The 21,688-nt window shown below is 34.3% G+C and overlaps 1 protein-coding gene across 4 annotated transcripts; it reads right to left on the reverse strand.

The window, feature by feature from the left end:
* Positions 1-2,739: 2,739 nt before the first annotated feature.
* On the reverse strand, positions 2,740-10,211 carry KAPP (kinase associated protein phosphatase). Of its 4 annotated transcripts, none has more exons than XM_086428273.1 (14): positions 10,028-10,211; positions 7,580-7,769; positions 7,258-7,458; positions 6,948-7,123; positions 6,694-6,852; positions 6,146-6,286; positions 6,001-6,062; positions 4,991-5,126; positions 4,530-4,624; positions 4,108-4,223; positions 3,887-4,016; positions 3,607-3,661; positions 3,319-3,485; positions 2,740-3,149 (listed from the first exon to the last, which is right to left on the reverse strand). In XM_086428273.1, the coding sequence occupies exons 1-13, from the start codon at positions 10,148-10,150 to the stop codon at positions 3,321-3,323; spliced, it is 1,749 nt and encodes a 582-aa protein (XP_086284399.1). In that variant the 5' UTR covers positions 10,151-10,211; the 3' UTR covers positions 2,740-3,149; positions 3,319-3,320. The 4 variants fall into 4 exon arrangements, with proteins under 4 accessions (XP_086284399.1, XP_086284398.1, XP_086284400.1 ...); XM_086428272.1 differs by having other exon boundaries at positions 3,308-3,485; XM_086428274.1 differs by having other exon boundaries at positions 2,740-3,485; positions 7,258-7,419.
* Positions 10,212-21,688: the final 11,477 nt, after the last annotated feature.

Below are 21,688 nucleotides of genomic sequence, written 5' to 3' on the forward strand. Positions count from 1 at the left end.
AAATAGAAGAAAAAAAAAAGATAACAAGAAACTATAAAAGGATGTCCTCAATCCATCCTTGAACACACAAGACGTGACCTAAATTGAGTTTCATCTCTTCTATTGTTCTTGCAAAATAAATAAATAAATAAGAAGAATAAAAAATAAAAATAAAACATAAGAAGAAGTAAGAGAATAAGAAGAAGAATCGAACAACAATAACAACCACGTTTATCCTCTCTTCTTCTCTTTAAACTTCTCCAACAGCAGTCACGTTTGTCCTCTCTTCTTCTCTTTAAACTTCTCCAACAACAACCGTGTCTATCCTCCCTTCTTCTCTTAAACTTTTCCAACAATAGCAGCGTTGTCCTCTCTCTCTTCTTCTCTTTAAACTTTTTCAATAGTAACCACGCATATCCTCTCTTTTTCTCTTTAAATTTCTCCAACAACAACCATGCCTATCCTCCTTTCTTCTCTTTAAACTTCTCCAACAGCAACCGTCGTCCCTCTATCCTCACTTCATTTCCAACGTCTCCACAACAGTTGCTCTTTCTTCTTTCTCTACTGCTCTTTGACGTCTTCCATAGTAGCAACGTAATTTTATTTCTTTTCTTCAATGCTTCCTTCACACTCATCTCTATTACTACGACACTCCAAGCCATCTCGAGTTGTGCCTGAAGGATTGCATTCAGCCACCAATCTGGTTTAGAAGTAAGTTTGATTTTACTTTTATTTTTTCTTCTTCTCATGTTTTATGTCCAATTTTCTATTTTTTTTTATGATCATTTTATCCTCCACTAATGCTTTATAATGTTCTTGAATTATAATCATCATGTAGTTTATAATAGAGGAAGTTTATTATTATTTTTATTCTTTTCTTTTTATTTCATATATTATATATATTTTTACTAAGTGCATGATCATCATGCTTAAATTGATTTTTATATGATGAACTGTTCGTTACTTGAATTTTTTATGGCGAGAGTAATTCGAACTACCTTAGCAATTCTTCATGTTTAGGAATAAAAAATGTTCAATTCAATCGATCCTAACATGTGATATATTGTGTGATGATTTGATAATTATTCCACGTGATAATATTTTCGTTAAATTGGTAAATATTCATGTTTTTTATTAATGACTATTTTGGAAGTTTAAAAATTGTGCATATATCCCTATTTTGTTAACTTGAAATTTGATGCATGTGGAATTCTTCCAATTTAAAAATTATATATATATAATATATATTGCTAAGCAAGCAAGGAAAGTATATTAGAATTGTAAAAAATGTACAATAGGGAGGTCTCTAGCGATTTACAGAACGAAATTGAGGAAGATCAAGTTTATCGTCAAAATAAGTATTTTTAACAATTAATGGCATTTCTGAAACTTGTTTGAAGATCACAGATGATGCGTTATGAGTTGCAACAACAGCAAGGGCATCTGTAGTTGCATTCGCTTCTCTCCATATATATAGAAATTTTATAAATATTCATATTCTGTAGATTTGGAAAGTTTACATATATTCATATTTTACCAATTTGGTGATTATACATGAATTTTACTGATTTGAAAAGTTTACATATTTTCATGTTCAACCAATTTAGTAAATATGTATGATGTGGATTTTATTGATTTAGAATGTTTGCATTAGATCATATTTCATTATTGTGGAAATTATGTGTGAATTAGAAGTCATTTGTGAGTGATGGATACTAAATTATGTGAAAAGTAGTTGTGCACATGGCATTTTTAATTGAATATCAATTTTAAGAAAAATTGCCACGTGAGACTAAGAGCATTAAAAAGGATTTTGGCTTTTTCATATTTTTTACCTCTTTTATATGCAAAATTCGATGAATCATTTGAATATTTGGGAAATTTTAGTCATTGATTTGTTTAGCAAATTTGACATAAAGTGATGATGATTGGATTCTAATGTGACTTTAGTCTTTACCCATTGACCATATGATGTGACACTGATGACATAAGCAATAATAGGAGAATTTTTCTCTCCTGTCCATAGAAAATTTCCTGATAAGATCACCTTGTGGCATTAAAATACATGATCCAATACAACAATGTCTTAGAGGATGAAATTCTATAAATTTCAACAACAAAAAAAAAATTATTTTTCACAGTTGTATTTTAATTTTAAATTTGAGTGCTCGGTAGCCATCCATTTTCAACACCACTGATCAGGCTAGAAAAATGTTTTTTTTAATTTTTTTTACCATAAGCTTTATTGTGAAATCTAGAAGGCTCTGGTATTCGATAGCCAATATGATAATCCATGTGAATCACACCATACTTTTAAGATTTGAAATAAAAAATTTAAGGTGTCTGGGGAGTGGATGTACGGGCAGGAGAGAGAAATTTCTCTCTTGTCACTTACATCATCAACGCCACATATCAAATAGGTGTTGGGCTGTGAGCTAACAATCACTCTGAATACCCCTGCGTTTGCGTGGAGGAAGAGAGCCCATCATCAAGGAGGTTTGAGTTGTTCAAGGCAAATCAACTAAAAAGCATCTACAAACACATAACTCAGTCCAATTATCAGTTCGATATTTTAAAACATTGGTTTGAAGTTTGAAGTCAAGTCAAGTGGATTGGTTGCTAGTCTTTTTTTGTCTTTGTGATAAACGTTTTAAGTAGTCACCAAAGTGCTTCCATGGGGCCAATTCTCAAAGAAACAATTACATAGAAGTAACTTTTACATTCTAAATCAAGAGTGAAAACGAGAGTTCCTCATTAACCTTTCAAAAAAAAAGGGAGACATTTTCATTATAAATTCCCATAATTTTTCGTACTAATTCCATACACATTTGTACTAATTCCATACACATTTTGATGCTAAAATTACTTTTGGTAAGTGGGAAGCTAAAAACTACACCCCCAAACATTTTTGTAAACAGTAATTCCTGCATGTTAGGGCTGCAAGTTAGTTGATGAGAAGTGGTTGATGCATGCCATATTCCAAGTTCCAGATTCAAGACTCCGTGCAATGCAGTAGGTCATGGGTTGAGGACCGATACATTATCCGCTTAACCAACAAGTCCATCATCCACTACTCTTGCTTTCTGGAAAGAATCCGGTATTAGTCGAGCGCATTCTGCACCAGCCGAGAACAGTATGATGATTCCAACTTGTTCTTCACTCCAGCAAACCTGGAAAATCTACTCATTAATGATTTCTGAAATCAAGACAGATGAAGCAAGGCATACTCAAGTGATCCAAAGTTTTCAACAAATGGTTAGGATGACCTTGGGATGATGATGCATAAGGGAAGTTTTTAATCAAAATTTTAACGAATGATAATATGAACCTCACTGTTACATTTAAGTATCAATTTTACAAGAAACAGAAGTTCGAGAGGTGGTATCGAAATCCAAGAAAAGTATGGATGTGTTATCCTTTGTTCGCAGAGTTCTTGCTTCACTCAGGATGAAATTAGCGATCTTCTCTGCCGTGTCTCCTTTATCTGCAGCATATCGATCTCTTGTCTGTGCACACATATATGAAATTCATCAATATATTTCTCTCTTGTCTGTGCACACGTATATGAAATTTGTCAATATATTTCCAACAACTCACGACACAGGGAAGAGCACGGGATTTACATACCTGAAGAACAAGCTGCATTGCCTTCCTGACACTAAGGACATCCCATAAGCCATCACTGCAGTTTTGCAGGAACAAGTCAAATTCATGTATCAGGGAAAAATAGAACACATTTCGCTTGTTTCATAGTTTAGGGCACAGAAGGGAGGATCATCCCAAATCCAACCAAATCAAGTTTTTAGTCTGTTTATCTCTAAGGTGGCACGAGGGTGAGGGTGAGCATGAAGATGAAATAGAAATAAAGCAACAAAACTTAAGGATAAAACATTGGAAGTAGAATCACCTTGCCAATAGTGCAAAGGCATTGCTTTCTTTATCTATATGCACAACTTGGCTTATGTAAGGCTCCGAACTGAAGCGAGCTTCCTGTTCTTTAAGAAATTTGTCTCCAAGCATCCGGGCAAGGTTCAAACCTGATCAGAATAATTAAAAAAATAGAGAAAAAGGTTAGTAGGTTACAAATGGTGTGCTTAATACATTAGACAAAAGAATGTGATGAATTACCGCATAGTCGTGTTTCACCATCTTTCAATGGTTCTCCTGTTTCTCTCAACCGGATTCTTTCAGACTGACTGGTTATTCTATGATCTTCCGTCATCGTGATCTGCTTCCCACCAATACTGGCCACCAAGAATATATTAATTTGCAGTGTGAAAGTGAAACAACGGTGTGTAGTAGGAATTACAAAAACAATGACCATCTTATTCATGCTGCAATTAGTTATATTCAAATAAAATGAAAAATAAATAAATAATATTTGCAACTGAGATAAAGCATCCCATTGCACTCGTAAATACATTCATACATACCACAACAATTTTTTTTAAATATTTTGAAAAGCTACCAACAAAACTGAGGGTTAAACGCTACATGTAAGTGGTTGTTTGCAGTGAAATCAAGGAGGCTAAACATCAACAGGCACATACTTCATAACACAAGCTGAATCCCCAACATTTGCACACTGTGCACAGAATTCTTCTTGACCATCAGCCCAAACCAAAAGCACTGTTGCGGTACAGCCCTGAAAAAGAACTCATGATTAGTTACACGTAAGTAGATAATAAGAAGTTGGAAGAATCTGGGCAATGAAGTACTCCAGTAAATTAAAAAAGAGGATTTAACAAAGTAAATGTTCCGTTATAACACCTCTAACAAGACGAAGCATGCATCAGTATGCTTTAAGGAGACATGAAATTCCAAGCCCTAGTTTCCTTAAATTAAGGTAATAAGAAAGAAAAAACCTGCCGGTCCTATAGTCCAACATCAAAGGATTTTGAAGGATTAACAGATGCACTCTACATTCATAAAGGTCACATTTTTAAACTTATATTCCGTAAAGAATAAGTGAGTACAAGGAAGGAAAAAAAAAATAATGATGGAAGAAAACCTCGTACTGATGATGCATAGCTGCTTCTGTCTGAAAAAATGCATCCCTAAGGACGTCTGAAGCGTCACTTCGAGAAAGAACTCCCTCCCTTTTTTCTGACACGGACAAAATACGGGCAATTGTCTCAGGAAGCATCCTGGAAAACAAAAAACAATAACATAATTAAATAACTAAAATTCTTGATCCCAACAATAGCTAAGACTGCTAATGTAGTAACAAATTGGGATAACAAATAGAGAATTTATATAGGTACAACCCCACATTCCTGACGCTTCTAATAGGAAATGAAGACCCAAAAATGGAAGGAAACATCTCTGATGGCATTGTGGATCAGGTCAAAGTGATAGGATAGGGCATGGTTTTCCTTTCCCCTTTGCTATTCATAATCTGCATATAGAAAATCATAATGTGCACCAAGGACAAAAAAATGCAGTTGACATTAACCATGTCCAATGCATCCTATGCTAACCAGGTATGAGTGTCAATGGGTCCATGCATCAACAATGACACCTGATTTATTAAAGATCAACTTCGATTAAAGACTCGGATTAATCCAAAGAGCATTTGATCTTAAATAGTCAATATATGGTTTATTGCTGAATACTATATATTCTGTTATTACGTTTAGAATCTCAGAAGAATCAACTATAGGTCCTATACAAGCTACAGTTTTTAAATATACTATATGGTCCCATTTTCCAGACATGTTAACGCTTCCAAGTTTCAAGGGACTGTAATTAAGCTAACCCATCTTTCTTTTAGACCTGATCCAGGTAACAGAACAGGAAACATTAAAGATATCTAATTTAAAAGAAGCAAACATCAATATACTTATCCATAGCATAACAATTTCATCATGTCTAAGAAGACGTAATAAAATAGGAAACGTAAACTCTTAAATCTGTTTTCCAGGATGTAGAAAGTAGATAACAGAAGTTTTAAAGAGAGAGAGGTTGTTAAATTATCAATATCAGGTAGAAAAACTTGGAAGGAAAAAAGAAAAGGCCAACCTGCTAGCAGCTTTGGCAGCTCCTGCACCACCATGCCCATCACAGATTCCAAACAGTCCAAACTGCATTGTAGGCATTCAGTTAGGATAACTCCCTCGAGGACGGTGCATTTAGTCCCCAAAATAAAATTTCATCACATGAAAACCTGTTCAACTCCTGGAAGGGGCCATTGGTAATAGCAAACATCTTCCATTGCAAGCTTCTTTCCTCCTCGACGCAAAGACATGGGATCAGAAGCCATACCTATTCTAAATGGGGTTTGTTGTTCAGCATGAGTAATTTGAACCTGCAAAAGTGAAAGGATGAGCACATAAAAACTAAAAGTGAAAAAGAAAAAAAAAAGTAGAGACAAATATGGTATTCAAAAAGCTGCACACATCAACAACTCTAAAGCAAAAGCATAGAGATTAGTTAAGTTGCCACTATTAATATTTTATCGACACCATTTGTCATATAATTTTAACAAAATCAGGACCATTTATTGAATGGTCTCCAAATCACAAAAAACTGTGTTCTTTTTGTCCAGATTGTGCAAGGTGGTTTTGGGGAGAGGGAATCTCATACCCCTATGATCATCACATTCCAAAGGAGAGAGAAAATCAAGTATAGAAATGGTGCAGTGTCAATTTACATAACATTCTTCCACCAATCATCATGCAACAACGTTAACTATTCAATGGCACTAAAACTCACAGAAATTTTAGAAGTTGTGCCAAGAGTTATTATGTCTCCACTGGTAAGCTCAATGGCTTCACTCCAATTTCTAATTCCAGAATTAGGGTTGTGGACCGCCTGAGAGTTCAATAGTGTTCCATTCAGGCTTCCCATATCCACCAGCTCCCATTTCAATTTCTGCGATCAAAAAATTAAAATCCAATAACAAATTCCTTGTAGATTAAACTCATCATCAAATGCAAAATAGAGAAAATTGCAATGAAATGCTTTACATTTAAATTCCAACTTATCATGGCATGCTTCCCTGAAACCTCTGAATCCTTAAGTAATAGGTCACTCGGAGAAACTCTTCCAAGCGTCAGTGGAAGTCTAGAAGTATTTGTTGATTGTATAGAACAGCGAAGCCCACAAGAAGGACCGGATATAACTTCCAGGGTCAGGCTGCTTCCTGCACTTCTAACAGAAAGGTAGGATGACATGTTTTTTTACATATTCAGTAAAAATAAAATAAAGATCCATTATGTAATGACCACTTCGGATGTCAAAATTAATCAAACCGAGAATGAAGGAATGAGAGAATACTTTGAGATTCAATATCCTTGGGTAGGAACTTTTGATAGTTATGATCATTAGTGTGAACTGTCAAATCATGATTTAGTTCTTCCTTTCTAGCATTCCTTTGCTCTTCAAACGAGTGATTTCCAATCAATGGACGTGTAAGTGTTTGACCAACCAGGAAATCTTCTGAAGGACCAGAAATCAGATTTAGAACCAGGCTAGTACCTGGGATCATTAAACAAATGTAATTTATGATTGCTGAATAACTACAGCTAGACTAATAATTTCATGTTCGATAAAAAAGATGAATGTATATATAACCAAGCAATAGAGAAGAATGTAATACCTTGGGCTACATGGGCATCTGCTGATGGAAGCCTATGTTTATGGACAAGTCCTTGTGTTATTGTTGATTTTAAGTGCACTTCAGTTTGAAGATGAGACCCATCTGAAGCAAAATTTCTAGTCGATTCACCACTTTGGCGTGGAACCTGATCCAAACCTTCAGAAATAAGAGGCCTTTCCAAGTCTGCGACCTACATGAAAAGGAACAACAAGCAGCAAAAAGTTATAAAAAGAAAATCATGTCAAATAGTCACCTTTAGAAGATCTAAGGTCCTAAAACTTCCCAAAGTAAGAAATTTATAGCAAAGATTAGAGTTAATACCGAATGCATTTCTGATAAAAGGATATGATTGAACTTCCTTCTATAAGAACAAAAACAGAAAATTGGATGTGCCATACTAACATGAAAACAGTTGCACAAATGTAAAACAATTTATTTGTTGCACATGGAAATATTTTTACCTAACTACCATGAAAACACTTATACAAATAAACAGTGTATTTGATGCAAACTAAAATATCTTAGAACAATTCCTGAGAAGATTTTCCATCAGATGAGCATTTAATTGTTTCCAAGTACTTAGTGGGAATGAAATATGTGCTACACAGCTACCAATAAAAAAAAGGAGGAGGGGGGAGAGAGAGAGAGAGAGGAACAAGCTCACACAGTTCAACCTCTTGAAATTAATATTCTTGGGACTGACTTTAGGTGATTATTCAATAAATTTTGAAGGTTCAATTTTTATTTTTATTTTCAAATAGTGAAGGTAACTTCTGTATAGATTTCAAAGGAGTTCAAGATAACATATTTAAATAATTCTGATTTTTGGAATGAGAGCATGAATTACTAAGTTCTCATGAGTTATTAAGGTCATCCCATACAAATCAGGCTGCCAAGAATCAGCGGGTCGACCGGGTCAGGTAGACTTGACAAGCAGGACAGTTAACCAAGCAAGTCAGCTACTTGAATTTTTAATCTTCGACTATTTCTACAATAAATTGTTCAGGATTTTATAATGCAAGACCATCCCATACACAGAAATCTTTCTAAACTATTAAGAGGATTTTCCAAAGAACATGTAAGCATATAAATGCATGTTTCTACAGTAATGAAAAAGCTGTAGCAATAGACAAACCCTCTGCATTCCAAAAGGTAAGAGAAAGAACCATGTTGGACTCAACATAAAGATACCCCAGAAAGCATTTCAAATCCAATACTATAAAGCAAAAGGTCAGTTCCCCTCTATAAAGTTCAAAACTGTCATTCTGTTTTTGTTTTTTTTTTGACAAACAACTCATACCGATGTTCTTAAACCAACTAAAAGAGAAGGTTACATGTTTCCCTAAGAATAAGAACTTACACTGGAATTTTTTTAAAGGCAAGCAAGTGAAAGTGAGATTTTTGTTGTGTAAATGTCTTGTATTCTATTGGCAGAGTACACAGAGTTGCAAGGATGCAAGGGGCAGCACCCCCTTCCTAGGGGCTCGGGGACAGAGCTCCCAGACCAAATTTTTTAGGGTTTTTTTCTTTTTTTGGGGGGAGATAGACACGTTTTGCAACTCCCGGTTTTATAAATAGACTACTTAGTTTTTTTTTCAAAGTTTTAATACCAGGTCAGCTTATTACCACTTACAGATTTTACCAACTTTCCATTGAAATTAAGATAACTTTATACTTTTCACAAGTGAAATTAAGCATTTCTTGGGAATAAATGAAAATTGCTTCCTTCACATGCCGTGACATAAGCAAGTAAACCACTTAAAGAGCATTGAAGCTTATATTGAGATAACATAATCGTCCATACTTAGATTTGGCAACAATAAAGCCCCAACAATGCAACTGATATGACATTCCCAACTTTTATTCAAGAATCGAAACGATAATGACCCATTTAAGTATTTGAGTAACATAGATCATGATAAGCTAACTGCTTGAGATAAAATAATGCAAAATTATGGAATTCAACATTACTACCAGTATCTCACCTTTGGGAATTTTCAGAATTTCCCAATATTATCAAATAAAATAATGCAAAGTTTATTACTCTTTTATCAACAATAGCAAGTTCCCCAAATCTAGCATCCAACCAAAAGGATAAATTCATGGAATGATCAAAACCTCAAACCGATCAATTTCTTCTACAAATCTTGAAAATTTGCATCAAATCCCAACATCAACAATTAAATAACAGAACACAATCATTAAAAAAGAAACCCTAGAAAGAAAAATCATCCCCAAAACTGCTAAAAACAATCAAAATCACCTGATTATTTAAATCCCAAAGCCCAAAACGTACTCGGTGTTCGAAATTAATCAAGAGTTCGATATGCATTTTGGAAAGAAATTAACAGATACCCATAACAAAATTTGCAAGATTGAGACGATCAAACATGGAAGAATCGAGTAAGAACTTGGAAAGATGAAAGAATTGAAACAGGTTTTAGTTACCTTGATCGATCGAGGACGAGAGCAGAAGAAGTAACGCCATGGCTTACAGAACCATAGGAAGAGAAGGAAGATCAGTAGAACCATAAGAACGACGAAACCAACAATTCTCTCCAACATCGCCATCGCCCTCTCGCTCCGCGAAAAGAGAGAGAGACACAGAGAGAGAGAGAGAGAAAGCTGAGGATGAGCGAGAAGAGCGCTTTGAAATGGTCGCATTTATTGTTGTCTAGTAGAAAATGTTTCAGTGTGGATCAATACTTCAAGAAGAATAGATTTTGTTTATTATAAAATCTCCACGTGTCCTAACATAGAGATAGGTTCTGGTTATAAAGACACGAGGCGTTTTAAGTGAAGGAGTCGAGTTTAAAATTCGACTTCGTGTAGTAGGGGATCTTGATTAAATGAAGGGATGGAAAGAGAGCATAGCATATAGCCATATACCTCTCTCCACGTTTTGGTGAATTTTTGAGATGACTATAGTGTCAAACTGATGACGTGCCTCTTGACGTCAGTATATTCTAGAAGACTAGTGAAAAAATCACCAATATGCCCTCGTTTCATGATTTTTCACCCCAACACTTTCATTTGTAATAGGAAATCTTCGATTTTTTAACCTAGAATTTCATCTTCGAGGTATGAAGGTTGAAGAATAGGGTAGAAAATTTTATTTTAGAAGTAAAGTGATTAAGATCATTTTGTCACAGCTTTTTCCAACGACTTTTTGTGCTTTGAACCAAAAAAAAAACCCGGAAAAAACATATTTGTTGATAACGATTTTTTGCTTTAACAATTTTAACGAGAAGTCCAAAATTGTGTTTTTGAGAAGCCTTGTTGGGGCTGCTTTAGCACGAGAATCACTATGAGAAGCCCAACACTGAAAAACATATGGGATGAAATGACGATTTCACCACTCATTCTTCTTAACTCATTGATTAAATAACATAATCAATTCAACTGTTTTATACTACTTCTTCTATTATTATTTTTGTCAATTTCTATAATAAGCAAGATTCTCCTACATGTAATTTTCCAGACTTTGAGCTTTTGTTTCTCATAAATCTAAAACCTTGAAGTAGAAGCTAGAATTTGTAACAAACAGACCCTTAGGGCTTGTTTGAATACCAAAAGTAGAAGTACTCTACCAAGAAGCAAGAGTTGTAGTAGTCTGTGAAGGAGCTGAAGAAGTACTTCTGTACTGAAAATGCGTTTAGAAATCAACTTAGTGAAGTACTGACAAAAGTACTTTTATGCTGGAAGTGTGTTTGAGAACCATACTGACTTCTCCCAACTTCTAAAAAATATCATAATACCCTTGTGTTTTACATGTTACTATTTTGTTTTCTTTTAGGGTCATAACATGTCTTCAAATTATACTATTTTTGATATTTTAACAATAAATATTAATATAATGTATATTTAAATCCAAGTATACTCAAAATTTCAAAAAATAAAAATAAAAACTAGACATTACCTCCCCCTAAAAATTAGATCTTTAAACCTATCACCTATTGAATTACTATATATATTAAAAATATGTCTCATACGTACAAAGTCTTGATATATATCCATACATGCAATCTACATATATTTATCTAAGAAATAACATCATAACTAATACTATTATTAAAATTAAAATTGTTATGAACTGCAATATATTATATTTTATTGATGTATAAAAAAAAACAAATCATTGGTATTCTTTTCTTATCTATTTTTTTTCATATGCTTATCAGTTACATCAATTTTGTCAATAAATTCAACTTCATCAACCCATAAAAATCTCTCAATATGATTATAGAATTAAAAAAGAAATAAATTTCATCAAGCTATGATAAAAATAGATATATTGTAAGGGAAATAAAATAAATTTATGTTTTGTCTTATTGTCAATTATTATCTTCCAACATGGACACCTATAAAATTTAATGTCTTTATTTTATTTGATTCTAACAGTGATAATAATCAGCTCCCGATCACACAAACAACAAAGTGTTATCAAAACTATAATCAAATATTTTTAATGCATGAAAAATCAAAATAAATAAATTAAAATATCTTAGATGAATGATAGTCAAATGTTTACAATATTTAAATCAAAGTACTGAATTTAAGATAAATCATCCTTATACATTAATATCATGATAATTATAGGTCTCTTTTACAATTTCTGTTATGATTTATCTCTTTTGTTTAATAGTCCTATTTGCTCGGCAATGTAAATGCACAAGTAGATTTATATGATCTAAAGATGTGAATCATTCTTCTACAAAATCATCTTGATCATATTTGACAAATTCACATCTGTTAAGCTTTCTTTTTCAATAAAATTATGTAATCTCATGCATGCAATCATAATATATCATTGTGTATCAAATGAATATGAATGTATGTCACGCAAAATTGCCCATCGCGCCTTCCAAACACCAAAACACCGTTCAATTACATTACGTAAGGAATAATATAAATGATTGAACAGTTTGTTCTTCCCTTTTTCCCATGCACCTCTCTGAAAATCTTGTAGATGATAATAAATACATCTATATAATTCCAAATAGTTGTCTATCAATGGATATCCAAAGTCAACTAAACAATACTTACCTAACAATCAAAATGAATAACTGCAATCATTACAAAATATTCAACTACATAAAATATTATCTCGATTAATATTTGAAATACCGACCTTCTAATGGGTGTAAAAATCCTGAATTAGGGTCAATGACGGTTTTCAACAATATATTTGAGTCATTTGCTTGTCCCTCTTCACTAGTCATGACATATGTCAAAAATATGTTAAAAAAACATAGAGCCAACACATTCTGTGTTATGCCCTTTTGACCTAAGAAACGAAGTTAGTCTGTTGTAGGAACGCGTGCTCCTATATGTGTACCGTCTATCACTTTCACACATTCCTTTATATTGAAATAATAATATATAAGATAATGCATGAATTTGAAAATATATAATGGTTTTAATAACAAAAAAAAAATGTGATAAGATACCTTAATGAAATGTCAGTATCTTTAACTAGTTCGAATTTCGGGAGGGATCTCATTCGACTATCAAGGCACGATAAGAATTCTACATAAATGTAAAATCGCTTCCAAAACTCTATGAAAATGTTTGCTTACAGTTTCTTCTAAATGTGATATTAATCTTCTTGACCTCATTTTCCTTAATAGTTTCAATAAGTTGACCAAATTGGTCTTGAGATATATTATTTTTGGTTGCCTTTTTCTATCGTGACAAAAACTCCCCTTCAGATGACACATTTCTTAAAAGTACACGAATTGTGTTTTCACTCTCAAGATTATCTGTATTTTGAAACATATTTTGTAGAGGTTAGGTATTGGATTGCACCTCTGGTTGAGTCTTAGAAATCAAATTAAGACTATATCATTATCATCATCCAGATTATCTTCAACAATCTCATAATTCATTGTAGGAGATCAAGCATGAGAACCAGTGGATGTGGTTCCACCGAATATAAAGTCTAGCTCGTGAATAAATTCAAGTCCCTTGGAACGAAATTTACTCTTAGTTGAATTGATCAATAAAAAAGAATAAATATTGATATAAATATTTGATAGAACAAATGCAATTGGATAAAGCTATGTTAAAGTATTACCTTCAACCTATCAGCCCACCAAGCACCCGTTTGTTATAAATATTTGATAAAAAAAAAGTAGAATTATTCAACTTTAAATGCTTCAATTTTCAAGTTGTGTTTCTCTCCAAATCTTAACCAATATCTTATATAATTGTTTCAATTATAGTGTTAGTGCTGCTCTAATGTGAAGGCAACAACTCCATCATCCAGTAAATCACATTCTTGAACTATTTATTATGGTGTTTCTTCATTTTTTTTATTTACTACAAACAAATATAGGAAAACGATTTGGTTTTGATGAAAATAAATAAATTTATTGACTAACAAATAAAATATAGGAGAATAATTCATTTTTTGTTGTTGTTTGGGAATTTGATTTACCATTTCAAGTTCCCTTTTTTCTATATTTTTATGGACATGAAATTAATATTTTATTTCGTGTTATTGAAGTTTCGAAAATCTTCCAAAATGGACAAACCCCTGTAGAGGAAATCCAAAAATGCACTAAAACCTCAAAAAATCTTCAAACCCAACCACAAACTCAATGTTGTTGAATGTTTAGAAGAAAATCTTCGAACTTAACTCTTGTTCTAAGATAAAAATTCAAATATCTAAAACTAACAAATTCAAAATCAAATCTTTAATGCCATAAAACAAATAGAAACACATGGAAATACAATGAAAATCAAAGGAAAGATTTATAAGAAAATCAAAGGAAATATTTAGAAATAAAAATAAAAATCAAAGCTTTGTTTGTGAAAATCCACAAATAAAAATCTAAAAATCCATTTACCTTGAGATTAGGGTTTGAATAAGGCTTTAATAGAAGCTCGCGATGAGATCTATGAAGATCGATGACTATCCTTCAATCTAGGAGAAGAAGAAGATTGATGGATTTTGATTTCATAGGTGTGAGTTCACTAGTTTGCTGAACAAAGAAGAAGAAGAAGGTAGTGGGCATTTTTGCATTGAAGGGTTCTGTTTAGGGAATTTGTGATATGAGGGATATCCTCATAGAAAAAGAAATACAGATCAAAAGCATTTTTGGAAATTAAAGTTAATTTTACCAATAAATTTGGCTCCCTGCAAGATCATTTTGAAAAATACTTTTTTCGGACTTTTTCACAAAGAGCAAATATTTGCTCTTGCGTGGAATAACTTTGGGGCAAAGTTGCTTATCTAAACATGACTTCTCAACTTCTAGCTCCCCGCAGGAGCTAGAAGTCGTATACAAACGCACTCTTAGTTTTGGGAGAAAATCTATGTACTTTTTTGGCTAGAAGTTGTAGATGAGGGTACTTATGTCATTTTCGTTAGTCTCTTGTAGAAGACTGGGTGTCAAAGGGTATATCATAAGTTTGAAAACATGGGGATAATTCCAAACATTCCCCAAAACTTGGAGGGTGCAAGTCAAAAAATAATTTCCAAGCATATCAGAGATCACAACCCCCATTATTTTGTCAATATCGGAGATTACCCAATTTTTAAAAAAAATAATAAATCCCTCCACCTTTTCCTATCTCAATTTTAGTGACACTCTTGTGTTTTCAAACTGATGACATGCCCCCTTGACCTAAGTCTTCTTTCGTTAGACTAATTTAAATGACCTAAATACCCTATATGGAATTATCTATCTTATTGGAGACACACCTGTCACCAAGAAAATTTGGGGCAAGATCCTGATTTCATAATGCTCTTTAGAACTAAGTAACAATCTCATTTAATAATCTCTAAAAGGAAACCCTAGAGTTTCCCTTCATTGTCACCACTTGAATCTCATTTTGATGCGCCACTCCAATCCAAGGCCACATATCCTGTTGGACTAGAGAGGGAGTCAATGCAAAACTAGAATTCTTGAGAGTTGATTTGGGTCAAGGGTTTGTAATAAAGTGTAATCAAGAGTGAGTATGTGAGGTGAAACTTTAGAAATTACACACATAAGGGGAATGTTGCATAAAAATTGATTGCTAGGAAATACATCTAAACACCCATTCTCGTTACCTCAGCTATACTACTATAGAATGGAAAGATCGAGGAAAATGTGTTCCCATAGAATTAAAGTTGCTTGGTTAGAATGGATGTGTGCTTCTAGAGTGCTATGTGAATGAAACATCCTAATCAAATTTAAAGGAAAAGCTTATAAAATAACATTAAGACCAGCTATGCCTTATCTTTAAATATTTGGGATAAGGCTTTTATTTTTGTTTTGTTTTTTTTTTTTTTTTTTGTGAATCGTGCTGGAGTGACCTCAACGGGGGGACACCTTGACGTGGTGGCGCACGCATGTCCGTAGATGCATTTTACTTGTATCTCGGAGAAAATGTATCTACAGGCATACACATTCCCCCACATCAAGATGTCCTCCCATGTGTCCCCCACTAAGGTTACTCCAACATTAATCTTTTTTTTTTTTTAATAACTGGGTATCTCTGAAGATAACCGATCCCATATTTGCACTTTGCCCAAGCCATAGACCATGGCCTTGTCAAAGGACTAGTCCAACAACACGTGCAACACCAGTACATCACACGCACCAGGTAAGTAAGGGTGCACCCCCCCCCCCCCCCCCCTCCCCCTCCCCCTCCCCCTCCCCCTCCGCCTCCGTGCAACGGGGGGACACCTTGACGTGGTGGCGCACGCATGTCCGTAGATGCATTTTACTTGTATCTCGGAGAAAATGTATCTACAGGCATACACATTCCCCCACATCAAGATGTCCTCCCATGTGTCCCCTACTAAGGTTACTCCAACATTAATCTTTTTTTTTTTAATAACTGGGTATCTTTGAAGATAACCGAGCCCATATTTGCACTTTGCCCAAGCCATAGACCACGGCCTTGTCAAAGGACTAGTCCAACAACACGTGCAACACCAGTACATCACACGCACCAAGTAAGTAAGGGTGCGCCCCCCCCCCTCCCCCTCCCCCTCCCCCTCCCCCTCCCCCTCCGCCTCCGCCTCCGTGCACCCTGGAGGAATTAATGCTCATACTGGGTATCAAACACACGACCTACAAGTATTAACTGCTTATCGGTCCAAAATTTCTATTGAGCCAACCCCTCAGGGTTCTTTATTTTTGTTGTTGACGATGATGCTTTATGGAGTTGATATTGGGTGTCCTAGAACGAGACGTTAATAGACTGGGTGTAGCAAAGATGATGATTCTTAGATGGATGAGTTGGAAGAAAAAAAAAAAGGTTTTTTTTTAAATGATCACGGTCATGAAAACATTGGAGGAAAAGAACAAAAGAAGACTCAAACGAAAGTGGATTGAGGTGGTGAAAGCAAATATGGACACACCTATACATGCAATAACATAAGACATAGATGTAGACATAATTGAAGCAAGGATTAAGATTTGTTCAATAGACACCATTTTTCTTCTTCAAAATAAGGCTTTGATATTGATGATGGTGATAAAAATCTTTTGGTAGGCCTTCCCCTGTGCACAGTCACCAAAGTTGCCGACCCTTTCAAAAAGTCGTGATTAAATCGCGATTTTAAAGATTGGTGATCAAATCATAACCTTTTTAAAAAGTCGTGATTTAAACAAAAAAAACATGATTTCATCCTCACTTTTTAAAATGTTTTTTTGCAGACTGTTTATTCTTATAGTATAAAGTAGGATTTGATGATATAAATGATAACACCACTTAGTAGGGAAAAAAATAAAGTACACTATCCTAACATTATTTCCATTTTTCCTGATTTTTTCGTTTTTTCCGACTTTTACCCTTGTGAACTTATTCCCGAACTCTGACTTGGTGACTATGGCCCTGTGGGGAGGTTTGTATATATGGTCCAAGAATTAGGAGGACCCTATTATTTTGTAGGCTATTGAGTTGATCATTCTTCTAATGTTTCAAAGATGACTGTCCCTGGACCAGCCTTCAGGCTATGTCATGTTACATATCAGCTGTGAGGACTGAGTACATCTTATCGACCATCCCCATAAATGTTCGAAACATGAGGTTGGAATCACTTTTGTGAGAAATTCTTATCATTTCAAAGGAAGAGCTGATTTTTTGATTTGGAGTTCAAGTTAACAATGAAATGGATGGCCCATAGATTTTTATAATTTGAAATCCCCTATTGATAGGGCTCAAAATGTTGGCATGCATGTGGCCCATATGGAGCCCAGTCAAAGGTTGATTTTGGTTAAGATAATCTTCTCATGATGGAGATCATCCTCGGCGAAAGCCAGCTCTTTCTAGAACTTATAACCACATCAAACGCGGAGTTCAAGTTAACGATGAAATGGACAGCCCATAGTTTTTTTTTTTTTTAATAATTTGAAATCCCCTATTGACAGGAGAACTAGAAATGTTGGGTGTGGGATCATTGTAGCTTTTTTTGTAGTTTGCATCATTTTTATTAGTGTTAAAAGCGTCTAACCTCTATGTTGCCTTGTTCCACGTCTTCTTTGATGCTACAAAATACTAGACACTTGGAACCCAAAAAACATAATTTTAGTGAGACAACTTTAATTTCCTTAATTACTTTTCAATTTTGTGTGTCAAATCTTTATTTTAGTGATGTTGGTTTATCTAACTGATCAACCTAATAGGTGTTGGTCACTTTTCTTTGGGTTTTCAGGTTTTGAGAACTTCTGAGGTAGGAGCAGTTGGCCTAACATATGTGCAACCAACCACATTTGAAGATCCTCCTGACATGTAACCATTGCTTTCTTGTTTGGAAGTTTAATGTCAATATTTTTTTTTGTCCTCTATTTACGGAAGGTTCGCAATTTCTTCATGAACAAAATGTCAATTAGTTTAATTTACAGAATTTAACCTATGGCCCTGCTTGGTATGCTGCAAATCATTTGCATGAATCACCTAAATTCTTAAGAAATTGCAGCAAATGATTGCGGCACAAAGCAGGGCCATATATGTTGCAACTATGATTCCTTCAATCATACTAAAATCAAGGTACATGGAAGTCCATTTTAGCTGTCTTGTCCTCATTCTGAACTATGGGTAGGTTTTCACAGGACTAAACAAGTTGGAAGCCCCATGTGTGAGAGATCGATGTGCGAGATGACATGCGCACAGCTTGTAGCCCAAAAATTAGATATCTCTTGAGTTTATATTTTCTTCCAGTCACGGGTGTGTCATATCCCAATTAACACCTAAATGGCATTAGATGCCTAGATGGCATGTGCAAGTGCACAATGCCTGGCTGCCGTGTTTACTGCCTAAGTGGTCCCTTCGTGGCTTGTGAGGTGCCACAAGGCATGTACGTTTTATGTCAGAGAGTCATGTATGGGCCGTCTATATATACTTATCTTGATTTCGTGGTACTAGGATACTTCATTTTAATCACACATAGTTTCCACTCGTTTTAAACCATTGTAAATGTGTTTCTCTCAAGGCCTTTACCAGTATAAACATTCTCTAGTAAGGAAACTTGGATGTCATCTATCAGAATGTCTTAAGGTATATATGTGACTAATGAAGTCATCGATACACATCTTTGTATTTTGATCATAGATACAAAGTCAATTTCATATCTATCTCATAAGTTTAAATACCCTAGAGGGTTCCCAAAAAATTAACCAATTTCATTTCCCCACATCTACCTTTCTCACAATCATATTTGGAGGCAAATGTCAAGTGGTAGGATGTTGCGCACAATATGAAAAGAAGCCCATATTCGACGGCCCAAGGACATCAAATTTTCTTTTTTTTTCGAGAGTTGAAAATGTCAAATTACTGGAGGATGGGAGAAATTCGACGGCTCTAAGCCATCAAATCTGAGGAACGTAAAAATTTTCAATGATCTTGGGCCGTCAAAATTCGGTTTTTAAAATGTGTTGGCCTTGACCCGTCAAAATTTTCAGTTTTCACATAGTGTTGTACTAACATTATATCAAATCTGTGACATAAATCAAATCAAATTCTGTTTTCATCTCAAAAGATTTTGCAAATTGTTTGTGTGCCGCTGTTGCTTTATGTCATTTTATGAAAGATCCATTGTTTTTGTCTCAATTCTTGAACTTAGGCAAATAACGCTCAACTGACTTATTTGAGGTGAATGATTTGTATCCTAGTGTTACCCATTTTCAAATCGATGGTCTCATTGGGGTGAGAGTGTATTAGATATAGAGCATTGTAATAAAGTGCATCAAATAGGATTTAAATTGAGGAAAATATTAAAAGATAAGAACAAATCAATTCTAATCTGGAAAGTAATCTCACTTATCCAAATCTTAGTTTTCAGGAGATAATATGGTGTAACACTATACACCTTATTACAATACTTCGTATCGAATACTCTAACGCTAATTACAATGCTCCATATCTAATACTCTAACAAAGAGGAAGGGCCAAGGGCGGGTATTTAGATGGAATCTTTGATTGGGATATGATCTATGTAGTTTTTTCGCTTGTTTTCTTTTCAAACAAAATTATTTTCCCAATAAGAAAATAGTTATATACATGACATCATTAATATTATTCTCTTCTTCATAGATCCTTTGGCGATGTGCCTTACTAATTTTCTTGCGACAAATATACTATTATTTTTTCTCGTAATTAATATGAAGGTATCGAGTGCATTGAGGTTGATTATAATTTTATTTATGAAACTATATTGAGGTTGATTATCATTTTATTTATAGAACGCACTAGGCAAGGGGCGGAGTTAGTAAGGGCAATTGCCCCCCATAGAACTTTGAGACAGCCCTGTATTTTCAACTAAATACATACCTCATTTGCCCCCACTGCCTCGTCTCCAACCTTATTTGCCACCACCCCCTCACCTCCGTCCAATTTTTGCCCCCAGCCCCGTTACAATTTTTGGAAATGACATTACCTCTTGACTAGGCTTTCTCTCATGGACTAATTGGAAAAGACATAAATAGCCATTTCTTCAACTTCCAGCCAAAAATCTTTGAATTTCTCTCCAAAACCATTCATCTTCATGTTTTTCAACTGTACCATTAACTATAGTTTGCCCCCACTACAATAAAATCATTGCTCCACCTGTGGCACTAGGATTTAGTAATTAACATGCTTTCCATATTCATTGTCATCCTGCCCTTAAGTTTTGAGGTGACATTTGTGAAAGATTATTCTCCGACAACGTTATTTTTATTGTGAAAGCTTTCTCACTGTTTTATTCCTTCAAAACAGATTGTTTAGTATTTTAACTCCAAATATTAATTAATATCTCCGATAAGGCCTAATAGAGATGCTCTCAATGTCTAATAGTCATCGCACTCTATCACCCGATCATCGATCAATTCTGTTACACTTAATCCCTCTTTCATGGCGACATGTCTTTCCGGCTAAAGAATGGGAAATCTTTTATAAAAAAAAAAATTTAACTCCATTAATTTGTAAGTTTTCTTTGTGCAATGGACTGTGAAAGAAGAAAAAGAATGGTTGTTTGGATCCAACGACCCATTTTATCTTATTGATTGGTGTGTAATAAATAGAAATTAGTGTGGTAATATAAATTCTCTAAAACAATAATCTAAGATAAAGAGTGCATGCAACATTAGATTCTATCCCTTTAAAATGCCGGCCATAAAGTCGAATTTCAACTGCATATTTACATTTTTCTGTAAAAGTTTTTTCATGGGCTCGATGCATAATTCCTTTTTCGTATTATAATTAGCGAATAAACCGACCATTAGTAGTTTGATTTGATATGTTTGCATGGTTCACGTAGGCTCTCCTTTTTGTTGATTAATAAGTAAACAAGCATGATCAATGGAAGGGAAAAAAAAGTGGCACTAACATGGTCAAAAGGGTATGCTTATGTAAGCCATGAATATGATTCCCACATCTTCTTTAATGAAACTCTAAATAAAGTGGAAAATTAAGACAAGTTTAGGGTTTCGCCCATGGTTTTAAAACTCGTCAAGACGACTTGAAACTTGACTTAGTCAACTCAATTGGGTTTTTAGGTGACTTGGCCAAAAACTTGATGGAACTAATTTATCAAATCAATTGTCATCCAAGTTAGATGGAAAATGAACCTAATCGGGCAAAAAAATGACCGAGTTATTTGGTTATATGTAATATTTTTGTGGATGGAAGATA

Source organism: Akebia trifoliata, chromosome 16 (genome assembly GCF_017979445.1).
Source record: "Akebia trifoliata isolate Shusen 1 chromosome 16, ASM1797944v1, whole genome shotgun sequence".
Taxonomy (NCBI): Eukaryota; Viridiplantae; Streptophyta; class Magnoliopsida; order Ranunculales; family Lardizabalaceae; genus Akebia; species Akebia trifoliata.

Excerpts from the sequence above, each read along its gene's own strand:
- KAPP (XM_086428273.1), bottom strand. The coding sequence starts at position 10,150 with ATGGCGATGTTGGAGAGAATTGTTGGTTTCGTCGTTCTTATGGTTCTA. Across the intron at positions 7,459-7,579 it reads AGATGCCCATGTAGCCCAAG|GTACTAGCCTGGTTCTAAAT; the intron begins GTATTACATTCT and ends TAATGATCCCAG. Across the intron at positions 6,063-6,145 it reads CCCTTCCAGGAGTTGAACAG|TTTGGACTGTTTGGAATCTG; the intron begins GTTTTCATGTGA and ends CCTACAATGCAG.